Source organism: Chelonoidis abingdonii, chromosome 7 (assembly GCF_003597395.2).
Source record: "Chelonoidis abingdonii isolate Lonesome George chromosome 7, CheloAbing_2.0, whole genome shotgun sequence".
NCBI lineage: Eukaryota > Metazoa > Chordata > Testudines > Testudinidae > Chelonoidis > Chelonoidis abingdonii.
Window position 1 is genome coordinate 64,615,548 of NC_133775.1, and position 22,449 is coordinate 64,637,996.

Sequence of the window (22,449 nt, forward strand, 5' to 3'; positions counted from 1 at the left end):
ATTTAACTTTCTGGAAATTCACAGTGTTCTGCTAGCTTTTTTAAAATTGCTACAAATGTACAACTGTTTCATTTTCCTTTTGTCTTTTTTGTGAAGCCTATTCTTTCGCAAGCCCATTTGGTTGGGGAAAAATGGGACCCAGGATTTCCACAATGTTCATGTAAGATTTAGTCTCAGGCTAACAGGTGTAGTAAACTGGTAGCAGGGAGTAGGTTTAGCCCCTACAACACTTAAGAATATTGGGACCTTCTTCGCTTCTGTAAGTCATTTGCACAATAACAAAAAGCTCAAAATGCTCAGTATACACATGCCACTGCTGTATATTCTCATTAAAAGATTCCAGTGGCCTGGTCAGAGTAGCCATGATTTTTAGTTTCACTTTCACAGTCAGTGCAAACAAGCAGGGTTTTTTTGTTTGTTTGTTCTTTACCTTGACTTCTACTTCCTTCTGTTACTGGAGCAGCACCGGAATCCCATCCATCATTGCCACTTGTTATATCCTTGGGGACAGCTGGTTTAGGAAGAAATCACTTGAGGCCAGACAGCAGACAGCTAACAAAACTACCATTTATTTACAGACACAGAGCTCACCCAACCGGCTGAAACTGGCTGGACCATCCTCTAATAATCTAACTCAGTTGCCATAGAAACAAAAACCATGACAACCAAATAGACAACAATCTGCTTTATCCTCCCCAGCACAGAAGGCTATGGCAAAAAGAGTTGCAGTTATTGGAGCAGGGGCCAGTGGCCTAACAGCACTTAAATGCTGTTTAGATGAAGGACTCCAGCCAACATGTTTTGAGAGAAGTGAAGACATCGGGGGACTGTGGCGGTTCCAGGTAAGTTGAGTTTGTCTCCAGGGTCTTGCATTATAGACAACATAGTAAGCCAAGGGGTTCAGAATACTCCAGTTCTTCATGCACAACTAGGCACGTCTCTTCTCAAATAGAAATGAGCAGAGAGATTGCGGACTGCACTGGAAAATGCTTATTCTTCATGGGGCAATACACACAGCAGTGTTGTTCCTCAAATCAGAGTGGGCTTCCCAGACAATGGAGACTGCTTGCTGCATGATTTTTCTCTGCATATACCTTTTTAATATCATAAATGGAGGAGGGAAGAGAGGATTCTGAGGATAAGAGAGATCCACAAATGCCCAAGAACCATGCCATTATGGGAAGTGAATTGAGTAAGGTATGCCTATTAGGGCTGGTCAAACATTTTCTATCAACATGGTTTTACACTGGGGTTTTGACTATGGTGGTGATCAACAGCAAGGATGAAGCAGTGAGATGGAGCTCAGAGGGATTTTAAAAAAATACCAAGGTTGATTTTAAACTAAAAAGGGCAGGAGGAGGGAGCACCAATTAGGAATACCTTCCATAACACAACTCCAGCAGGCCTAGCTTCCTCCAGATGACACTTCCCACTGCAATTCTAACACCCAGCTGGAAGACAAGGAGTTTTATAGAGGGCTTCACCACCCAGAATCCTTTGCAGGCAATGGCAAGTCCCCTCCTGGTCTCTCTGGGTGACTGACAGCCCATCCAGCGAATCAGCTCTTTCCTTCACTCCTTGCTCTCTAGGCGCTTCACCCCATCACATTCACTAAATGATTTGTTGTGAAAATGTCATGGGGAGCAGGGAGGATAAAAAGCACTGTCCAGCAAGGTCTAATGCATACTCTATTGATATTAACTTAGGAGGGTCATGTGGCTAGAGCATAGGCATGGGAATCAGGATGTTGGAGTTTTGATCCCTGCTCTCACGACACATTTCCTGTGTGATCATGCTTTGCCTCCGTTTCCCCACCAGTTACAATCATAGAATCATAGAAATGTTGGATTGGAAGGAACCTTAAGAGGTCATCAAGTCCCGCCCCTTTTGCTGAGGCAGGATCAAGTAAACCTAGACTGTCCCCAACAGGTGTTTGTCCAACACTTTCTTAAAAACCTCCAATGATAGGGATTCCACAACCTCTATTGAAAGCCTATTCCAGTGCTTAAGTACCCTTACAGTTAGAAAGTTTTTCCTACTATCAAACCTAAATTTCTCTTGCAGCAGATCTAAGTCCATTACAACTTGTCCTACCTTTAGTGGACATGGAGAACAGCTGCTCCGTGTCTTCTTTATAACAGTCCTTAACATAGTTGAAGGCTGTTATTAGGTTCCCCCTTCAGTCATCTTTTCTCAAGACTAAACTTGGCCAGTTTTTTAAATTGTTCCTCATAGGTCAGGTTTTCTAAACCAGTGATCATTTTTGTTTCCTCTCCTCTGGATTCTCTTCCATTTGGGCATATTTTTCCTAATGTGTGGTGCCCAGAATTGGACACAATACTCCAGCTGAGGCCTCACCAATCCCAAGTACAGTAAGACAATTACCTCTCATGTCTTACTTATGGCGCTCCTGTTAATACATCCCAGAATATTGGATTTTTTTAACAGCTGCATCACATTGTTGACTCATTCAATTTGTGAACACTAGATCCTTTTCAGCAGTATTACCACTTAGCCAGCTATTCTACCCTTTGTAGTTGGGCATTTGGTATTTCCTTGCTAAATGAAGTATCTTGTACTTGTCTTTATTGAATTTCATCTTGTTAATTTCAAACCAATTCTCCAATTTGTCAAGATCATGTTGAATTCTACTCATGTCCTTCAAAGTGCTTTCATCGCTCCCAGTTTGGTGACATCTGCAAATTTAAAAAGCATGCTATACACTCTGTTATTCAGGTCATTAATGAAAGTATTGAATAATAGCAGAGCCAGGACTGATCACTGAAAGATCCCACTAGATAGCCCTCCCAGTTTGACAGCACACCATTGATAACTTCTCTTTGAGTGTGGTCTTTCAACCAGTTCAGCACCCACTTCATAGCAATTTAATTTAGATCACATTTCCCTAGGTAGCTTATGAGAATGTCATGTGGGACTGAGTCAAAAGCCTTACTAAAATCATGTTAAAGACGAAAATTAAGTTGGTTTGGTATGATTTGTTCTTGACAAATCCATGCTGGCTATTTCTTATAACCCTATTGTCCTCTAGATGCTTACAACTTGATTGTTTAAATATTTGTGCCACTATCTTTCTTGATATCAAAGGTAGGCTGACCAGTCTATATTTCCCAAGGTCCTCTGTTTCCCTTTTTAAAGATAGGTATTACATTTGCCCTTCTCCAGTCCTCTGGGACCTGACCTGTCCTCCATGAGTTCTCAAAGATAATTGCTAATGGTTCTGAGATTGCTTCAGCTAATTCCTTAAGTACCATTGACTGAATTCCATTAGACTCTGTTGACTAGACAACATGTAACTTTATTGAAATATTCTTTAACCTGTTCTCTCCCTGTTTTGGCTTGCATTTCTTTCCCCTTGATGATGATAATTGTTTTGAATATCTGGTCACCATTAACCTTTTTAGCAAAGACTGAAGCAAAATAGGCATTGAACACTTCAACCATTTTGATGTCATCAGTTATTAGCAATCTTTCCCCACTGAGTAGAGAATCTACATTTTCCTTCATCTTTCTCTTGCCCCATTGTATTTAAAGAATCTCTTCTTATTGCCTTTTATGTCACTTGCTAACTCCTTTTGTGCCTTTTCTGATTTTGTCCCTTCATGCTTGTACTGTTCTTTTGTACTCCCTTTAACAATGAGGATAATATTTACCTACCTTCCAGGAGTGAGATGAGGTTTTATTTTTTGATGGTCAGGAAACACTGAGATCCTTGAATGAAAGTGAAAATTGCAAGTATCCATGTCCTGTCCGTATGCCCCAGTGGACATTCCTTCTCAGCTCCAAACATGGAGATCAGTTCACCTCTTAAAACGTGAACAATAACTAGGCATATTGTTTATATCCAGATATACTGATTTCTACTAAATAATGGGCCCTTTCTCTGTTTTTCTGTGCTTTGGAGAGCTGCAAATGACTTTTACAATCTAGAAAACTCTAGCTAAAACAAAACATCTGTCTTGATTTCATTCTAAAGGTGATCATTGTAAGTATATTCTACATGAAATATAGTAGATACCACCTGGTTGAATAAGATTTCTGAGACAATAATGTAGCACAGCCAAATTGTTTGGAATTTTTAGTATCTATCAACTGGAAGCTGTATTGAACAATACTGCTCTTTAGTTTCAGGAAGGCATAGTTTTGAGGAGAATTTCATATCTCACAGCACACATGTGGGCTTGAACATTCCTGACCTTCACCTGTTGTGGTTTACGTCCTGTTGAATACTACTCCTGTAAGATTGGCTTGAAGGGAGGGGGAGCTGAATGACTATTTTTGTCAAGAATGATATAAGGAGTTTTCAGAATTCATATATAAGGGGGAGGGGCATAAATTCCTGTTCGCTATTGACAAATTCTGCCAATGACTCCAATTTTTCCCTCTGTTGTAAAAATATGGTGTCCTCAATCTTGACGGAAATCTTCAGGTTTCAGTTCATTTCCAAGGGTAGTATTCACAGCGAAAAGTGAACAGCGTCTATTGAACCAAAACTCCCATTCCCTCGAAAACATTACGCAAATCACATCCGAGCCGGACAGGTTTAGAAATGTTTGCTCGTTCTTTTTTTGCATTGCTTCTTCCCTTCTAGGTTCCAGCTGGGGTTGGAATTGGAAGTGGTGAAATTGTGTAAGCATATCTGTCCTCATAAAATTTCCAGCCTAGATTTTCCGCCTCGTGAGTGAGGTTGAGTTAAGCATCCCAACTTTGGGATGTTTTTATGTCACACAAACTTGAATGGTGAAACTTTTTGTATTGCCTCTGGACTACATTATTTGAAAATCCTGTCTTGGTTTGCTTGTTTCCTGCAGGAGTGTGATACGGATTGGAAAGCCAGTATTTATAAATCTGTGACCATTAACACTTCCAAGGAAATGATGGGTTACAGTGATTTCCCCATCCCAAAGGACTACCCCAACTACATGCACAACAGCAAAGTCATGGACTACTTCAGAATGTATGCCAAACATTTTGATCTTCTCCAATACATACGCTTTCAGGTAAGAAATGACATCTCTTTGGAGGTGTGGATGTAAAGTGCAGCTCTGGGGGCTAACTGCTCCCCCTAATCCAATAAATTTGATGATATTGCATGGGATGCTGCGATATTATCACACATGACATTATGTGACACGGTCACCAAACAATGCCTTTTGTGGTGATATTTCAGCAAAGCTGAATTAGATCAGCTCTCCTGGAAGGCTGGATAGTAGCAATAGATAGCACATCTAGAGCTACTCAAAAAGATTTTCCTGCCCTGCTCCTCTGTCAAGTTATCCTGCAGTAGTTCATGAGCATGAGTACCAACCCCAGAGCAACTATTAAGTAGCAGGGCACAAACCCCAAAGTGACTGTGAGTTCTATACTTAGATTTCATCAACCATGTATCAAGTGTAAACTCCTCAGGCATTTTAACAGCCTCAACATGAAACCACAGACAGTCCCCTTGGGTACTCCAATCTATCTTGCCACCTCGGCAAGCTTGCCTTTTGCCTTCCACGAAAAATCACAACAATATTCAGATAACTCCCTGGATCAGTCACTTACCCAGATCAGTTGCACTTCGATCTCACACCAAAGCCAACATTTGTAGCCAATCCTATAATAAACCATCTAAAGATTTATTACAAGGTTAAAACAGGTAAACATAAACACACAAATGAGTTCCAATCTTAAGTTTCAAAAAGTAATAGCAGCTTTTATGATAAACAAGCTTGATATGTCCTTTAGGGCTAACCCAGGCCTGGGGATCTTTTGCTCATGCATAGTAATCCTTGCCCTTCAGAGCGCAAGAAGCATAAAAGATACAGTTCCTCCTTGTTAGGGCTTTTTATTCCTTCCCTCATCTGTGTTGAGTTGCAAATTCATCTGTTGGGAGGAATTCAATTGCACATCTCTTCATTAGGGAGAGTATTTAACACAGTCTTTTGTCCTCTGATGTTCCACAATGGTTTGTCTGGTGTTGATAAATAAATATTACCTTATGACATGGAATACTGATGTTATAAGTGAGATGAATGCAGGCAGCAACTTGCAATCATTCAATAAAATCCAAGCACTAAACACATTCTTATAACTCTGGTATCTATTTTAACAATACTAACACACAGGTGAGCCAGACTGGTTTCCAGTTATGCATTTGTCAGTGTTCAGTTGGCCTTGGGGCCTTGGCATGAACGGGCACCTTGTCTGCCAGCGTCACACCCCCAAAGCAAAACGTCAGTGACAAATAACTTTTCTGATGAGAAGTGAAAACCAAGCCCCAGACCAAGTGTGGTCATCAGCAATTTCATGATACAGTCCTCAAGAGCAAGTGGTTAGCTTTGATGTCCTGAATTACTCACATTGTCCTTACCCTCAGACAGATATTTACAACCACATACAGTATCTTGGGGGACTGTTGTATTAACTTCCTGAATATTATCTGTACATATAATCTAGATCTCTGCAAGCCAAGAATTGTCATCTGGCTGGTTGGGCAGGTCTACCAAACTCTGGCCAGGAACTAGAATCAAGGAGGGGGTGGGTAATTATGAAGTCCCAGGAGCTGTAAATAGGTCCAGCAAAGAACCAGCCGCTTGGATGGTTTTCATACACTGGTTCGAGTCAGGCTCAAGAGAGCCAGGAGTCAAAGCTTGGGATATAAAGGGCCAGCTTGACTTGATAGACAAGCCTTCATTTTAATCCAGCAAACGGATGTGACTTTATGTAGAAGCGGGTGGGGGGGACCAAACCCATAGGAAGGGCTGGAAGGACTGGAATCTACCAGGACTGATGGGGAAACTGGCAAGCTTAAATATGCATTTAGACTCTTTTATTTCTTTTATATGTACTCTGTAATGCTTTTATCCTAAAACAAATGTACTCTGCTTTGAAAGAGCTATCCGGTTACTGGTAACCGCTGGCATATGCTGGTCATAACCCCTGGAGAGGGAGCAAAGCACAAGGGCTGGACTTTAGTCAGACCTGCTGAGAGAAACACAGGGAAGTGCAGAGGCGCTGTAGCCTACAGTTCATGGTCAGAAGGAAGGACATGGGTCTTTGCGCAGAGAGAGGTGACATGAGGTATTCCTGGAGCAGACTGTGAAGGGGGGTGTCAAAGGTGCAGTTACCCCAAAACTGTGATGGCTGGTTCCTGGTATATTAGTATGTATACTGGTTTCCCTGTACTTTTCTCCATGCCTCCAAATATGCCTGCATAAGCTGTCATTCAGTCAGTTCTCCTTTGCCTGACCGGCTTTGGGTGTGTGGCTTCTTGGCTTTCTCAGACCGCATGCTTCAGCATGAATAGAGGAACAAAATAAAGCCAAGCCAAAGTAAGGGGCTGTTTGCTTTTCTTCTAGACAAGTGTGCTCAGTATAAGAAAATGCTCCGATTTTTCCACCACTGGCCAGTGGGATGTTGTCACAGAGAAAGACGGGAAGCAGAATTCGGCCATCTTCGATGCCATTTTGGTTTGCACTGGCCACCACATAGATCCTTACTTACCCCTGGAATGTTTCCCAGGTCAGTGGGATACCAAGTATCAAGTCTCTTGGTGACTGGGATGTGACCCGCTCTAACTGGGTATGAACAGACTAGAGCGGTTCAGATAAAAGGGCTATTAAGGGTGGCTAAGCAGCCCTAGAGCTTGTGAATCTTTTCAAAGGAATTCAGTTCATGGATTCAGACTTTAAGGCCAGAAGGGACCGTCATGGTCTTCTAGTTTGACCTCTTGCACATTGCAGGCTACAAAACCTCACCCACCCACTCCTGTAATGGACCCCTAATCTTGGCTGAGTTACTGAAGTCCTCAAATCATGATGTAAAGACTTCAAGTTACAGAGAATTCACCATTTACACTGGTTTAAACCTGCAAGTGACCCATGCCCAATGCTGCAGTGGAAGGCGAACCCCCACCCCACAGGGTCTCTGCCAATCCCAACCTCAAATATGGTGATTAGTTAGACCCTGAGCATGTGGGCAAGACCCACCAGGAAGATACCTGGGAAATAATTCTCTGTAGTAACTCAGACTCTTCCCCATCTAGTGTCCCATCTCCAGAAGTTGGTGATTTTTGCTACTGGCAATCACCAATGGGCCAGATGTCACTGTAAGCTGTCTCATCATATCATCCCCTCCATATACTTATCAAGCTCGGTCTTGAAGCCAGATAGATTTTTTGCCCCCATTGTACCCCTTGGGAAGCTGTTCCAGAACTTCACTGTTCAGATGGTTAGAAATCTTCATCTCATTTTGAGCCTAGTCAAACTATAGAGGAAGGCAGGGTCAGCAGAAGCACACCCTGCTCATGTGTATTGTCCTTCCCTAGGTCTTGTCCCATTTTGTGCTGAAGGCAAAAATCTTTGAGTCCTTATCCCAAAAGCAACATCCAGTTAGAAGGACTCCGCTCCTGGAAACTGAGGGAGCTGGGAGCAGGAGGGTAGAGGGGTGGGATGGATTACAAGCCTTTGAACCAGAAGCAAAGTTTTGGGTGCCCACATGTCTTGGCAACGTTCAGCTATAGTTAGGTCTGAGAGGAGTTTCAGTTATGGCCTGATGCTCTCCTCCCTTAGGGCACGTAGACCTGCTGTGTGTGGATCTAAAAACCATACACACACCCTCGTAGTGACCCTACAGACACTGTTCTCCTGCATGGAGATACTCCCTTATCCAGAGCCTCTCCATGTACTTTCTCACACCATCTCCAGGCACTGGAGATTCATCTTGGCCAGGTGTAGAAGTGCTCCTTTTTATATAATGACTTCCTGGCTGAGGTTTCACATTCTGGTTTCTTCTCCCCTTGCAGGTGTAGAGAAGTTTAAAGGAAAAATAATGCACAGTCGGGAATACAAGTATCCAGAAGAATTTCGGGACAAGAGAATGGTTGTGGTTGGCTTGGGAAATTCTGGAGTAGATATTAGTTTGGATCTCAGTCATACAAGCAAACAGGTACTGTTGGCTATCACCTTCCAGCAATTTCAGCCTCAGAGGCTGGATCGTGCTGAGTTGTTTTATTTAGCTACTGGGTATGAATAAGACTTGTTATTATCCGAGTCTCTGCTGAAGACTTTCCTTCCTATGCTGACTCTGATATGACAGCACAAGTTCCATTCACAATGAGTCTTCATCTTGCAGCATGTAAGGATAGTACTGACAGTAATGGCCCAATAAAATAATTGCAAGCTGTCGAACTAAATTTATTCCTGATGTACACCATGTGTGCCCAGCCCAGCCCCATGCTAACGGTGCATGCAACTCAGTCTGGACCCACTGCCATGCAAATGGTAAGAAGGCAGAAATTGTAACTGATCTCACTTTACAAATACATCTTAGCCTTAAAGTCACTTTAGAGCGTAACACAGCTTGGACGCAACCTGAGTCCCATTGAAGTAAGTGGAAAGGCTCCCACTGACTTCAATGAGCTTCGGATCAGGGTCTACTGTAAGAGGCAGTGTTTTGGACCACCACTGTAGGATACCAAATGACCCGTGAAGGTCTTCAGAATGCAATTTGTGTCCAGGAAGCTGTAAATAAAAGAAAAGGGGCAGTGTCTTAAACTGAAGTGATTTCAGATACTCACCATGGCTTATTGTCCACTTGTTTGATTCCCAGAACTACCATAGACATTCACCGGGGTTCCCCCCAGACTGGGAGAGGGAAGCAGAGAGCCTAAGGAATTGCTAGGCATTTATTTGGGAAAACTGATTTAGTTATAGCCACACTTAAAAGGAAGAGTAACAAATTGGGGCAAACGTCTACTGTTGGGTCAACTCAGCGGATCTCGTCTCTACTGCTCTGCTCACCCTAATTTTGTAGGAAATCCTTGGTGAGAATTACTGGGTGAATCTGAGAAGAATTTTGTCCTTAGTCTTTTAAAATGGGCCTCAATCCTGCAGTTTCCTAATCTTACTTAGCCATCTCAACGAGAGTTTTCCATAAGCAAGTGGCAAGCAGAAATTACAGTCTGATACTCAAAACCTGTTCATCTTACTGTTACCTTATCCCACCTCCTCCCTTTCCACATGTCTTGCCATTGGTCATGTGTTGTCCTCGTTCTAAACTGCAAGCTCTCTGGAGTGAAAGCTGTCTTCATCACCTTTGTTGGTACAGTACCTAGCGCAAGAGAGCCCAGATCCTTGAGTTGGGCCCCAAGGCAGCACTGGAATACAAATGATGATAATAAATTAATTCAGTGGGATTTTTGCCTAAGGAAGGAAGGATTGTAGGACTGGATCCATTTTGTCTTTTATTATGTAAAACATATTCATTTTTATTCACATACAAAGAAAGGCCAAGCCATCCCACCGTGATATCCCCAAATGATACTACTTGCTTAGCAGTGAAACTAACTCCAAGCAGCCTGCACCTTGCAAGCAGACAGGTACAGGCACAGAACAAAGAGCAAAAGCCCTGACCTGTTGCATTTCTGCATCTCTTCCGGCAGGTATTTCTCAGCACCAGGACAGGTGCCTGGGTGGTGAATCGCGTCTCTGACAACGGCTTCCCCCTCGACGTGGTACACTTCACACGCTTTAAAAATATGCTACGCCACATCATCCCTTTGTACCTGATGAACCGGTGGGGGGAGAACAAGCTGAATGCTAGGTTTAACCATGAAAACTATGGACTAAAACCTCAATTCAGGTAAGGGCCTCTATTTCAGGACTCTCACAGTCCTGGGCATTTTATGGGTAAAATTTTCCAAAAATCCTAAGTGACTTAGTTTTTTAAGTCCCATTTTCAAAAGTGACTTAGGTACTTCAGAGCCAAAGTCTCACTGAAAGTCAATGGGATTGTAGGCTTTAGGGTGCAGTTGGGTCACGTTTTCCAGCTTTTCCTCATACCATGAAGGCTAGAGATGTACTTTTTCTTAAGGAAAGCTGAGGTTCCCACCTGATCACTTAACTCCTGCAGCTGGGGCTTGTAGAAAAACCTCTAATATCGTGAGACTTGCAATAAAATCATGAGAGCTGGTGACACTGTAACATGTGACTTTGCACTTCAAGCTGGGGAGGTAATTCCCAGCTCAGGTAGATGTACCCGTGCTAGCTCTGGTCAAATTACAATGCTAAAAATTGAGTGTCACCTCAGCAGTGGGAGGGGCTGGCCACATGAGCATGTGCATAGTGTCTTGGACTTGTACCGGGCATGGTTGAATGAGGCCTCACAAACCTCCTGTGAGGGAAGTGAGTGGTGACGTTCCCATTTCACAGGCTGGTAAAATGATGCCCACAGGGCGGAGATCCACAGCCCAGGATGGGAATGCTCACAGAATCAAGATCCAGGGCTAAACTTTGCAGCTCAAGTCTGTGCCTCACAGACTTTTAAGTTGCTTGCCCAAGGTCACAAATCAAGTCACTGGCCAAGCCAGGAACAGAAATCAGGAGTCCTCTCTAAATTCCCTGCACTAAGCACTAGACAACTATCACATCTACAAGAACTTGGGAAGAGAAGCGCCCCCAGGGGGGTTAGACACTCTACCCCCTTGGCACAGGGTGTGGCACAGGGTGGCCAGCCCCTGTAAATGAAGTGGGTCCGCTCCCCTGCCGACTGAGGCTGAGCCCTAATGAGGGGCACAGAGACGCTGGAGTTAAGAGCAAGAAGAAAGCTGCAGGGAGAGAAGAATGCAGCAAATGGGCAGCTCCAGAAAGGGGCTAGGATAGGCCCTGAGCAAGGCTAGGCTCCTGGGAGCTCTCCAGAAATAAAGAACCAGAAGTAGCAGGAGGAAGCTACTTGGAACCCACTGGAAAGAAGGTAGCGCCAAGGAGAGGCAGATACGGACTGGGAAAGACTGCGATTACCCTGGAATGGGAGCTATCATTTTAGTTGACTTTCATTGGCAAAGGAGCAGTGAGGGTCTTTGCCCAGGAAGAGGGAGTTGAGTCCCTGAAGAACTCAGCGCAGAGAAGTGGTACATTAAGGTTTGCGTGAAGATTGTGGATCGTTATTTGGAAGACTAGTAAATAAACTTACACATGGGTGCTTTCTGTGCTCAAATGGTGTCGGGGTACTAAGTGCTGGGACCCTCAACCAGTAGACGGTGCTCAGGGACAGCTGCCCCCTGTGACAGGGTGCCTAATAAATCTAGGTATCTTTGACCATTTTACCCTTAGCACATGCCTACACTGAAAGTGCAGGTGTGGCTGTAGCCCAGGTAGGCTACCCACACTAGCTTTAATCTAGCACGCAGATGTAACAACGGTAGTGAAGATATGGCAGACAAGGCTTCAGGATAGGCTGGTTAGCAACCTGAGTAAGCACCCAAGGTAAGTAAGGGTGCAATCCTGCGCCACCCTGCTTTCACTGCTATTGTTACTCATTCTATGTCTACACTGCCATTGGGAGGTGTGATTGCAGATTAGGTGGGCAGATCTGAGCTAGCTTTGCTCTAGCTAGATCATCACAAGCAATGGAAGAATGTGACAAAAGGACAGGTAGCAAGAGCAATGTTGCCATGGCAGCGAAGGCAATGAAGGGGCTAGCCTTCTGAGTACAACCCCCACCCCAGAACCGTAGGTACATACTTGAACAGGTTGCCCGTACTGCTACCCTGCAATGCTGAAGCTACCCCAGTATTATTACGTTAGTGAGCTTTGAACTTGCTAAAGCAAAGCTAGCTCAGGTATCTCTACATGTGCTGCAGTCACACATCTCAACTGCAGCATAGACATACCACTAGATTAAAGCTAGGACAGGTATAGCTACTCACACTGCAATCGTACCCTCTCTTGAGTCTCCACCATTCTAACCCAGCGCAGCCTATTCACACTCAGTTCTCTGCTCCTTCCTGACCTTACAGGTTTCTCAGCAAGTATCCGATCGTGGGGGACGACCTGCCCAATGCCATCGTTTCTGGCCGGGTGCTGATGAAGCCCAACGTGAAGGAGTTCACTGACACGGCTGTGATTTTTGAGGATGGGAGCCAGGAGGAGAACATCGACGTCGTGCTCTTTGCTACAGGATACAACTTCTCCTTCCCCTTCTTGGAGGAGAATGTCCTCAGAGTCAACAACAACCGTGTCCCCCTGTATAAGTTCGTCTTTCCTCCACACCTGGAGAAGCCCACACTGGCTATCATCGGCCTCCTCCAGCCACTGGGGGCCATCATGCCCATTGCGGAGCTTCAAGCTCGCTGGGCCACCAGGGTCTTTAAGGGTAAGAAAAATGAGCACCAGAGGTTCTCTGCTTGTCACTCTGCTAACACTTCCCAGCAGCATTCCATACATTTCTCAGCATCTCCCATACTTACAGTGACAACCAAGTCTGAGAACCTATATAGACCAGCATAGACCCAATACAAGAGCTAAGCAGGGGTGATTTGAAGGAGAAGGCTGAAATCCATGCTTGATAGTGCCCAATGGGCTAGGGTATCAAATCAAGAGAGGTAGTGTGGCCTAGTGGCTAGAGTGGTGGCCGGGGACTCAGGAATGCTGGGTTCCATCACAGCCCTGTCAGTGACCTGGGGTGCATCATTTCGTCTCTCTGGAGCGGAGTTTCTCCTTTTGCAGAATATAACGATGAAAAGTGCTGCATAAGAGTGACTGTTGTTGTCACAGATATCAGTGAGGGGTCATCAAAGGGTAAATAAGGGGTAAATAAGAGGGGTAAATAAGGGGTAAATAATTACTTAACTAACTTAATGTTCAGTTATATGCTCAGTGCCTTATTGCCATGTTCATCACTCAGTCAATCTACTTCCTGGTAGGCCACTGCTACTCCTATTCCTTGTTTCTCTTCCTGCCTCATCCTCTATTAGCTATTTCTCTCCCCTTTCATGTCTCTCTTCTGTTCTCCCCTCTGCACATCCTTTCCTGCGACTAATCTCAATTCCCACCCTGCTTGGCTTCTCACCACCTTTTGCCCCTTCCATTTCCTCAATGAGCGGACATGCAATAGTTAATGTTGACTCTGAAGGGTCATCACTGTGTTTTATAGCTGGCATGACAAGGTGATTAGCAGGGGAGTTTACCCCTCTCAGTCATTGTTTCAGACTGGCTGCAGATATCGCTGCACTGGTTATATTCGGATTACGATTGGAAAGTACCTCTGCATTCACAAGGGTTAGAAACTTATTTCATTTAAAGCTGAAATTCAAGCAATCTGGCTATATCACGTCAGCCTAATCAATACCAGCTACAGGCCATATACTTAGCAGGCTACTCTCTAGCCTAGGGAAACCATCTGAACTGGATAGGAAGATGGGGCTGTAGCTAAGCTACTATCTTGGCAGGCTCTGAGCACAATGGGGGCAAGAGGAGGCACGGCCGGGCCATTTTTATACCCTGGGAATTTGTATACTCTGCTGAAGCTACTGACGCAGGGTCACTAGGGTCTCAGCAGCTCCCAAACGGGGCAGATATAAGCCACTTGCCATCTGCCCCTGCATTGGCAGTTTCAAAACTTACCAAAGGAGCCATGTGTGATGGGGCAAGGCCAGATGGCTACAGTAAAGTACTGAGAAACAGGTATGTTAGCCCCAGGCTAAACAAATCCCTAGTACCCTGATAACCAAATGGCAGTTGTTCCAGGTTAATCAAGGCACCTGGAGCCAATTAAGATCTTTCTAGAAGGCAGTAGAGATAGCTACTTTAATTAGAACACCTGCAGCCAATCAAGGCAAGCTAATCATGGCACCTGGCTTTAAAAAGGAGCTCACTCCAGTCAGGCAGGGAGGACCCAGAGGAGAAGGAGGTGTGTGAGGAGCTGGGAGCAAGAAGCTGACAGTGAGAGACTGTACTGCTGGAGGATTGAGGAGGACAAGCGTTATCAGACACCTGGAGGAAGGTCCTGTGGTGAGGATAAAGAAGGTGTTTGGAGGAGGCCATGGGGAAGTAGCCCAGGGAGTTGTAGCTGTCATGCAGCTGTTACAGGAGGCACTATAGACAGCTGCAATCCACAGGGCCCTGGGCTGGAACCCGGAGTAGAGGGCGGGCCTGGGTTCCCCCCAAACCTCCCAACTCCTGATCAGACACAGGAGGAGCTGACCCAGACTGTGGGTTCCACAAGAGGGGAAGATCACTGAGGTGAACAAATCCGCCAATAAGCGCAGGACCCACCAAAGTAGAGGAGGAACTTTGTCACACATGTTATAAAGCAGATGATGCACCTGAGTTGAACTATGTGGCGAAAGGAAGGGAACAAACAAAAAGTTTCCCAGTCTTGTGAAGTGGGAGAAGATTTCTTGTTCAGTGGTACCCTATTAGAAGGGAAGTGAGAAGAGCAGTACAGTGGAAGTCAGGATCCCTGGCTTTTTCCCTCAGCTCCACCTGTCTGTCTTGCTTATATTTTTGTGCTTCCACCCATCACCCTAGTAGCTGGGCGTATAAAATAGATGAGCGATAGCATGATTCCTAGTCAGTACCATGGACTCTCTGGTTCATCTCCCTGTTCAGGTTAGAGGAAGCTCAGTTTAAGGACAACTGTGCCACTGCTTCGATGTGTGACCTTGAGAAAGTCACTTAACTGCTCTCCACTTCATTTTACCCATCTGTAAAGGACAAGTAAAAATAGACACAATGGTACTGTGAAGCATCCCTTATCTGAGGTTGTAAAATGCTTGGAGATCCAGAAAGAATCACCCTGTCTAAACACAAAATATTCTGCTTTCTCAGGTCTGCTTCAGTTACCTTCAGTAGATGACATGATGGCCGACATTACCAAGAAGATAAAGGAGAACGAGAAACGGTAGGAAACTATTATATAGAATGATAAAATGTTGATCGTGGTGAGTAGTGGTGACCGAGGCAACCATTGCTTCTTTGTGTAATGCAGCCATGTATCTCTGCCTCCCCCTAGTGGCTGGACTGTCTAAAGAGGTTTGAGTTTCTTCCCACCTACAAGCTAAGGCATGCGGTTCTTTGGCTCATGTAATAGAGCCTTTTGTTTTAGGTTCCCTGATTCAGTCCCTACAGATGGACCTGCCCAGGCGTATTGTGTGTCTCTCACTAGTGCTGCTCTTTTCCAGCACCTGTGCAGAATCCCCACAACTTCCGCAGTGTCAGAATTTGGGTTTTGTATTGCCCATGACTGACTGGTGCTATTATTGGCTATCAAGTGCCAAACAAATAAAAATGTGCTTCAGCTTGATCATACACTAGGAGAAAAAGGAGGAGGAGGAAGATACCCAGATCTCTATTTCTGTGTGCCTCAGAAAGGAAATTTGGATATGCTGTGGTGGCATATGTTAATCTTCTGAGTACTCAGGGCCCAGAGATGGTTGATAGAGGATTAGAGCCCGATTTTCATCTTGCTTACGCTGCTTTTACTCCAGTGTCACTCCATTGACTTAATGCGGTTACTCCTGATTCACACCAAAGAAAATGAGAAGAAAATCAGGCCCAATCTGTTAAGTGTTCAGTGCTGATGTACAGAGATGCATAGAGGAAACCATTTCCAGTGCTCGGTATGTTTTATTGAGCCTACAAAACACAGGACCTATGCTACATATTCTTGAGTGCCACCTAGTGGCACCTCATCTATTAACTGACTATTTACTAGAGTTGGCAGGAAATATTTTGACAAAACAGATTTTTATCAGAAAATTCAGATTCATCAAAACTGAAACTTCACCAAAATGTAGTAGTTTCAATGAAAAGTTCATCAGGAAGTTTTCTCAGCTCCAGGACGGCACTTATGGTGAAGAGAGCCCAGGATAGCCAATAGCCCTTTGGTCTCCTAACCTGAGATGCAGGAGACTCAGATTCAAACACCTGCCCTGTCTCCTTTGGAGCAGGGACATAAACATGGCATACTATAACCTCTTTATTCCATGCGGAACATAGGACCTTCACCACTGCCTTCCATCTTTGGCAATCTCCTGCTGCAGTCTTAGTGTCTTCCTATGCCTTTTTGATGACTTTCAGTTCTGCTTCTGTTGTGTGTTTCCAAGTTGTCCTTGGATACCTCTTTGCTTCTTGCCTGGAGATCTCAGTCCAGTGCCTATCTTGTTATTTTATTCAGTCCTTTCCCCTTATGTGTCCTAACTAGCTCCATTTTGTACCATAATTTCCTGTCCTATCAGTCTCTGTTTCATTCTCTTCCAAAGCTCTTCATTTGTTAATTTTTTTTTCTGGCCATCTGATATTAAGGATTTGTTTAAGGCAGATGTTTATACACATTTGGAGTTCAGCTAGGAGGATCTTGATAAGTCTCCAAGTTTCAGCACAGTACACTAAAAGACAGGCTTTACAGTGGTGTTAAATATTCAGAGTTTAGTTCAGAGGGCAACATTTCTGTTTCTTCAGATCGGCTTTAGGGTTGTGAAGGCATGACCAGCTTTTGCTGTTTTAGCTTTGATGGTTTAATGTCCTTATCTGTTCCACTTGTTTTGAGTATAATGCTGTCAAGATATGTGAATTGTTGGACATCCCCTCTCAATCCCAGAAAGTTTCATTGCTGTTGTGTATTGATTCTTGTGATTTTGGTTTTCTCTGTATTGATTTTCAGTCCTACTAACTACACATAGGCCGAAGAGCATGTGTTTAAGCTTGCATATCTCTGTGGACGTGGTACCACATGTTGATATTGCCTGCAAAAATCGAGGTCTTCTAGGTTCTAGGTGAAAGTCCATAGTGAATCCATTGGTGGTTCTGTTTTCTTTCTTACTACGCAATCTGTTATCAGTAGCAAGGTCATGGGTGACATAAGACATCCTTGTCTAATGCTGGCAGTTACTTTGAATGGCTTGGCCAATTTGCTGTTGTATATTAGCTGTTGCTGACATGTCATATTTTCATAGAAGCACTGATATTCACAATTTGCTGCAGAACTCCATAATGGCATAGCAACTTATAGAAGACTGTTCTGTCCACTGTGTCAAAGACTTTTTGGAAATCTATTAAACTCACACAAAGTGGTCATTTCCATTCGATCGATAATTGTATGATGAACCTAGGATTACTATTTGATCTACGCATGATTTCTCCTGTCCAAACCCTGCCTGTTGTCATAGCCCTGACTCTATTGTTTCCTTTAGTCTGTCTAGGATAATGTGTGTAAGTATTTACTTGGGTTGGACAGCACCTGAATATCTCTCCAGTTTTTGGACAAACTGAGGTCTCTTTTCTTTGGCAGCTTGACTATATGATCACTTTTCCACTCATTTGGTAATTTTTCTTCTTCCCATATCTTTCATAAGAGGCCTATCAAAATGTCTAGTATGTTCTTTAAATCTGCCTTAAAGACCCCTGCTGGGATTTTGCCTGGACGTGGTGCCTTTCCACATTTTAACCAATTGCCTGCTGTCTATACTTCTAACCATAACTGTCAGGGTAGTTAAGCACTGACATAAATTGCCCAGGGAGGCTGTGGAATTGCCCAGGAGGTTGTGGAATCTCCATCATTGGTCCATCAAGGTCCCTTCCATTCCTATGATTCTATGATTCTATTCTAGTGATGGGTCCTAATTCAGATGTTCCTCTACATCTGTGGGGTTAACCATTGGCTCGCGATTCAGTAATTCACCTAAGTACCTCCTCCATATATTGAATTGCTCTGCTGTTTGTGGTTAAGTTACTCTCATTGTCTTGGACTAGTCAGTTGGTATTTGTTTTTCTGCCTGAAAATGGCTAAAGATTCTCAAACTGTGGTCCGCAAGCTCCATTCAGGTGGTCCGCAGATAGTTCCCTCTAAAGTGCGTGCCTGGGAGGCTCCACATGAGACAATGAAGGGCCACCCACCTAATTAGTGGAGCTGCTCAGGGATGGGCACATCCATCGCATTAGAAAGGTAAGACTACTGATATTAAAATATGAGTTGTGTGCTTTTATTTGTAGAACAAACAAACGTTAATTATTATTAAGGTTTTTTTATATAGTGCTTTCATCAAAAGCACTTTACAAATAGTTAGCTAACAGTACAAACAACATTTGGAAAGATCTTTAAGTGGTCTGCCAAGACCCTCAGCAATTTTCAAGTAGTCTGCAAAAAAAAAGTTTGAGAATAACTGGTCTAGTGATATCATACAGTGTCTTCATGTTATTTTGTGCTACTGTTGCCATTTTGTCTTTAAAATCTCATCTGTCTTGGCATTCTTTTTTATTTCTTTGTTCTTCATGGTATGTTCCTCCTGGAGCTGCCCTTCCTGTATTCTTGTTCTTGCTTTAGTGTGTTTAATTTGACATCTTTCTTCTATTTTCTGCCATGTCTCCTCAGATAGTGATTCGTTGTAGAGTTTCTTCATGAATCCTGGGTTTTGGTGAGGTTTTACATGTTTCATTTGCCTTCTACTTTTCCGTTGTCCTCATTTTCAAGTGCCTGGTATCTGTTTGCTAGCACAAATCTAAACTTTTGTAGTGCCATCGGTTTCAAATGAGTGATGTTACAACATGGGCATCTCTGTTTGGTTTCTCTTTTTTTTGTCACTTTTATTCTCCAGTTAGCTATCACTGATACATGGTCCGTTCCCATGCCTGCTATAACATCCTCTAAAGCTCTTCCCCATTTGTACTGAACTGCAATCATAGATTATTAGGGTTGGAAGAGACCTTAGGAGATCATCTAGTCCAGCCCCCTGCTCAAAGCAGGACCAACCCCCAAATGGCCCCCCGCAAGGATTGAACTCACAATCCTGGGTTTAGCCGGCTAATGCTCAAACCACTGAGCTATCCCTCCCCGTAAATGAGAGCTGTTTAACAAGTTGTCCTGACTAGTAAGGAGAGGGAAAATAGTTCCTCCAACAAACAGGTCATTCATTCCACAAAATCAGCAAACACCTCACCATTTTCATTCATTTCACTGAGGTCTTGTTTCCCCATCAATATTATTCCCCATCCAGAGATCTGAACCGAATCACCCACATTCCAAGCAAGTGTTCTCACCACTGAACTACTGGCTATTCTAGGTGGAGTTCTCATTTTTTGGTAAAACCTGTAGAAAGGACTATTTTTCATTCTATTGCAGAACACAAACAAATGTTGAAAGCTCTGATTTCTTTTTCATAAGAAGGAAATTTTGTTTTTCAGCCAGCCCTACTATTCACATGTATATGGCTATCACACAACTCTCAAACAAGCAACACTTTCTCTTATCCATTCAGTGGGCTGGAAAAGCAAACGTCCCAAGGTTTAACAAAGTAGCTTTTCCCTCCTCCTCATAACTACATTACATAACCAAGCTCATTAAAAAGAAAATGCTCAGTAGTAGGCAGTGTGGTCTTTCTTGCTAGTTACTTAATTAACTGCTTACTAGTTATTATGGCTTTCTGACATCCACATTTGGGCTCATATGTAAAGCTGAGGTCCTGCCCATCTGTAGTTGTTAAAATCACATGGCACTTTTCACAACGATGAGGGTATCAACTTAAGGGTCCTGCCTAGACGTGAACTGGGACAGTCCTATTTTGCCTCCTTAACTGTTAATTGAGAAGCAAAAAAAGGTCAATGGAGTCTCTGACTTTCCAGGAGGTGTAAGTATGGACCAATGTGTTTATTTTAGAAAGGGTAACAGATTAGGCCTTGCTTATGTGAAGTATGCTGGAAGATGCCTGCTTTATGGATGGCTAATTGTTTAGAAGCTGGTTGTTCTAAGTAACTCAACTGTTTAGTACTGTTTTTGCTAAGTGATTGTTTTCAATTAAAGGAACCCAGTTAACTCGAAAATGACATATCTAGCCACATATTTATATCCACTCTTACATGTAACACCTCAGAGCAGTGGCTGAAAGAAAGGAGAGAAAACTAGTTTGTTCTTCGGTTTTTGCATTTCACATCATGATATGTCTGTTAGTTTCACTGCTTCCATTGCATAGTCAGTTAGGACCTGATCCTGCAAAGGATTCATGTTTAATACCATGCCTGCTCAGAGACGCTACACAGAGTGAAGAAACAGCATGGCAAGTGTACATGAACTCACCAACTGAAACAAGTGGCTGGTTGGTGTCTTTTAGGACTGATGAGCTACATGTGCCTCTGTAAAGGCTCATTGACTGAGATTTCCTGTAGTATAGGTTCTGATCCAAAGCCCACTGAAGTCAGTGTGTGTGTATATTTCCATTAATTTCAGTCGGCTTTGGATCAAGCCCATAATGCATCCAGTCAGGTGCAAGATGATACTTGAAGAACGTTCATTTGTTTATTTTGATTGGAACTAGAGAAGAGCCAAATCAGTTCTGGATCTTGTTAAGTTTCACAGCACACAGAGAAGTTAGATAAAAATATTAAATATTCCTGCTGGAAGGTAGCAATGGAACAAAACTTTATTTTTAAGACTCTAGGACTATAACATATGAAGCCAAAAGCAGAGCGAGACAAAGCAGGCTGCTCCCAAAGGCAGAGAGGCTTAACTCACCTGCCTTGTTCTAGTCTGGCTCTTTGCAGACTAATTCTGATCACTTGCTTCCCTCAGAACTCCCAGCTTGCAAGCAGGACCAGGAAATGCCCCCTGAAATTTAAAGTAGTAGATCATAGTTTTCAATATGCCACAGATCTCAACATTTTTACCTCAGGGGAAGGTCAGAGCTGGATCTCATCCTAATAGTCTCAGACATGTCTGAGTAAACATTCAGCCTCAAACCAATGCCGGTCCATATGGCTTTTCTCCTTTGTCCCAAGGTACATTCCGAGCCAGCACATTACTCTGCAGGTGCAGTACGTTGATCATGTGGATGAACTCGCCTCTCTATTGAGTGTGAAACCCAACCTGCTGTTTCTCTTCCTGACGGATCCAAAACTGGCCCTGGAAGTGCTCTTCGGCCCATGCACACCAGCCCAGTTCCGTCTGACTGGACCGGGGAAGTGGGATGGTGCTAGGAAGAGCATCCTGACCCAGAGACAGCGCATCATAAGGGCCACAAAAACTCGGGCTCTGAAAACCCACTCTGAGAACGACACCTGCCTGGTCTCCTCTCTGTGCATTAAAATAATGAGCCTGTTCATTCTTATTGCTGCCATTTGTGCTTATTTTTAAGTGTCCATGTGTCGATCTCCAAGGCCACTATGCAGCTGCAGAGTGAATAGAGCCGTAATGTTAAACTGGCCTTTGCTTTGCATCACTATCTTGCTTGCTCTCCATGGCTTGTTGTTTGCTTTCTGCTCAAAGCTGCCTGGCCTAGAGGTGTCATGATAATGTTAGAGATGAGTACGCTACAAATAGGAGATTTGCAAGAGTCACTGGATCCATCTTTGGGAACCAGAGAGTGCTGGACTAACCTCCTCACCACTGTGTGCCATGCTAACCTGGTCTTGTTCTCTGTACACCTGGACTTTGGAAATGGTCATTTCTACCTTCTCTCCTCTGCACCGTAGCTGCTAAAGAGGAGGCAAAGACCCAAATCCTGATCTCTGTGCAATGGGCTGTGCTCAGTGGAGTCCTTGGGAGTCACAGTAGCCCAGAGACTACTGTGTCCTCCCCTCCTCCACAGGTGGACTTAGCAACTGGATCCACACTGATCCACCAGTCATGCCCACTGCAAATCAGGTCTGATAGGATCCTCTCAGAACATGCAGCTAGCTT

The 22,449-nt window shown here is 43.8% G+C and overlaps 1 protein-coding gene across 1 annotated transcript; it reads left to right on the top strand.

Annotated features, from left to right (window-relative positions):
• The first annotated feature begins 710 nt into the window (after nt 1-710).
• On the top strand, nt 711-21,903 carry LOC116839873 (flavin-containing monooxygenase 5-like). The gene is made up of 8 exons (XM_032806120.1): nt 711-842; nt 4,830-5,018; nt 7,362-7,524; nt 8,807-8,949; nt 10,445-10,644; nt 12,800-13,155; nt 15,612-15,684; nt 21,549-21,903. The coding sequence occupies exons 1-8, from the start codon at nt 711-713 to the stop codon at nt 21,901-21,903; spliced, it is 1,611 nt and encodes a 536-aa protein (XP_032662011.1).
• Nucleotides 21,904-22,449: the final 546 nt, after the last annotated feature.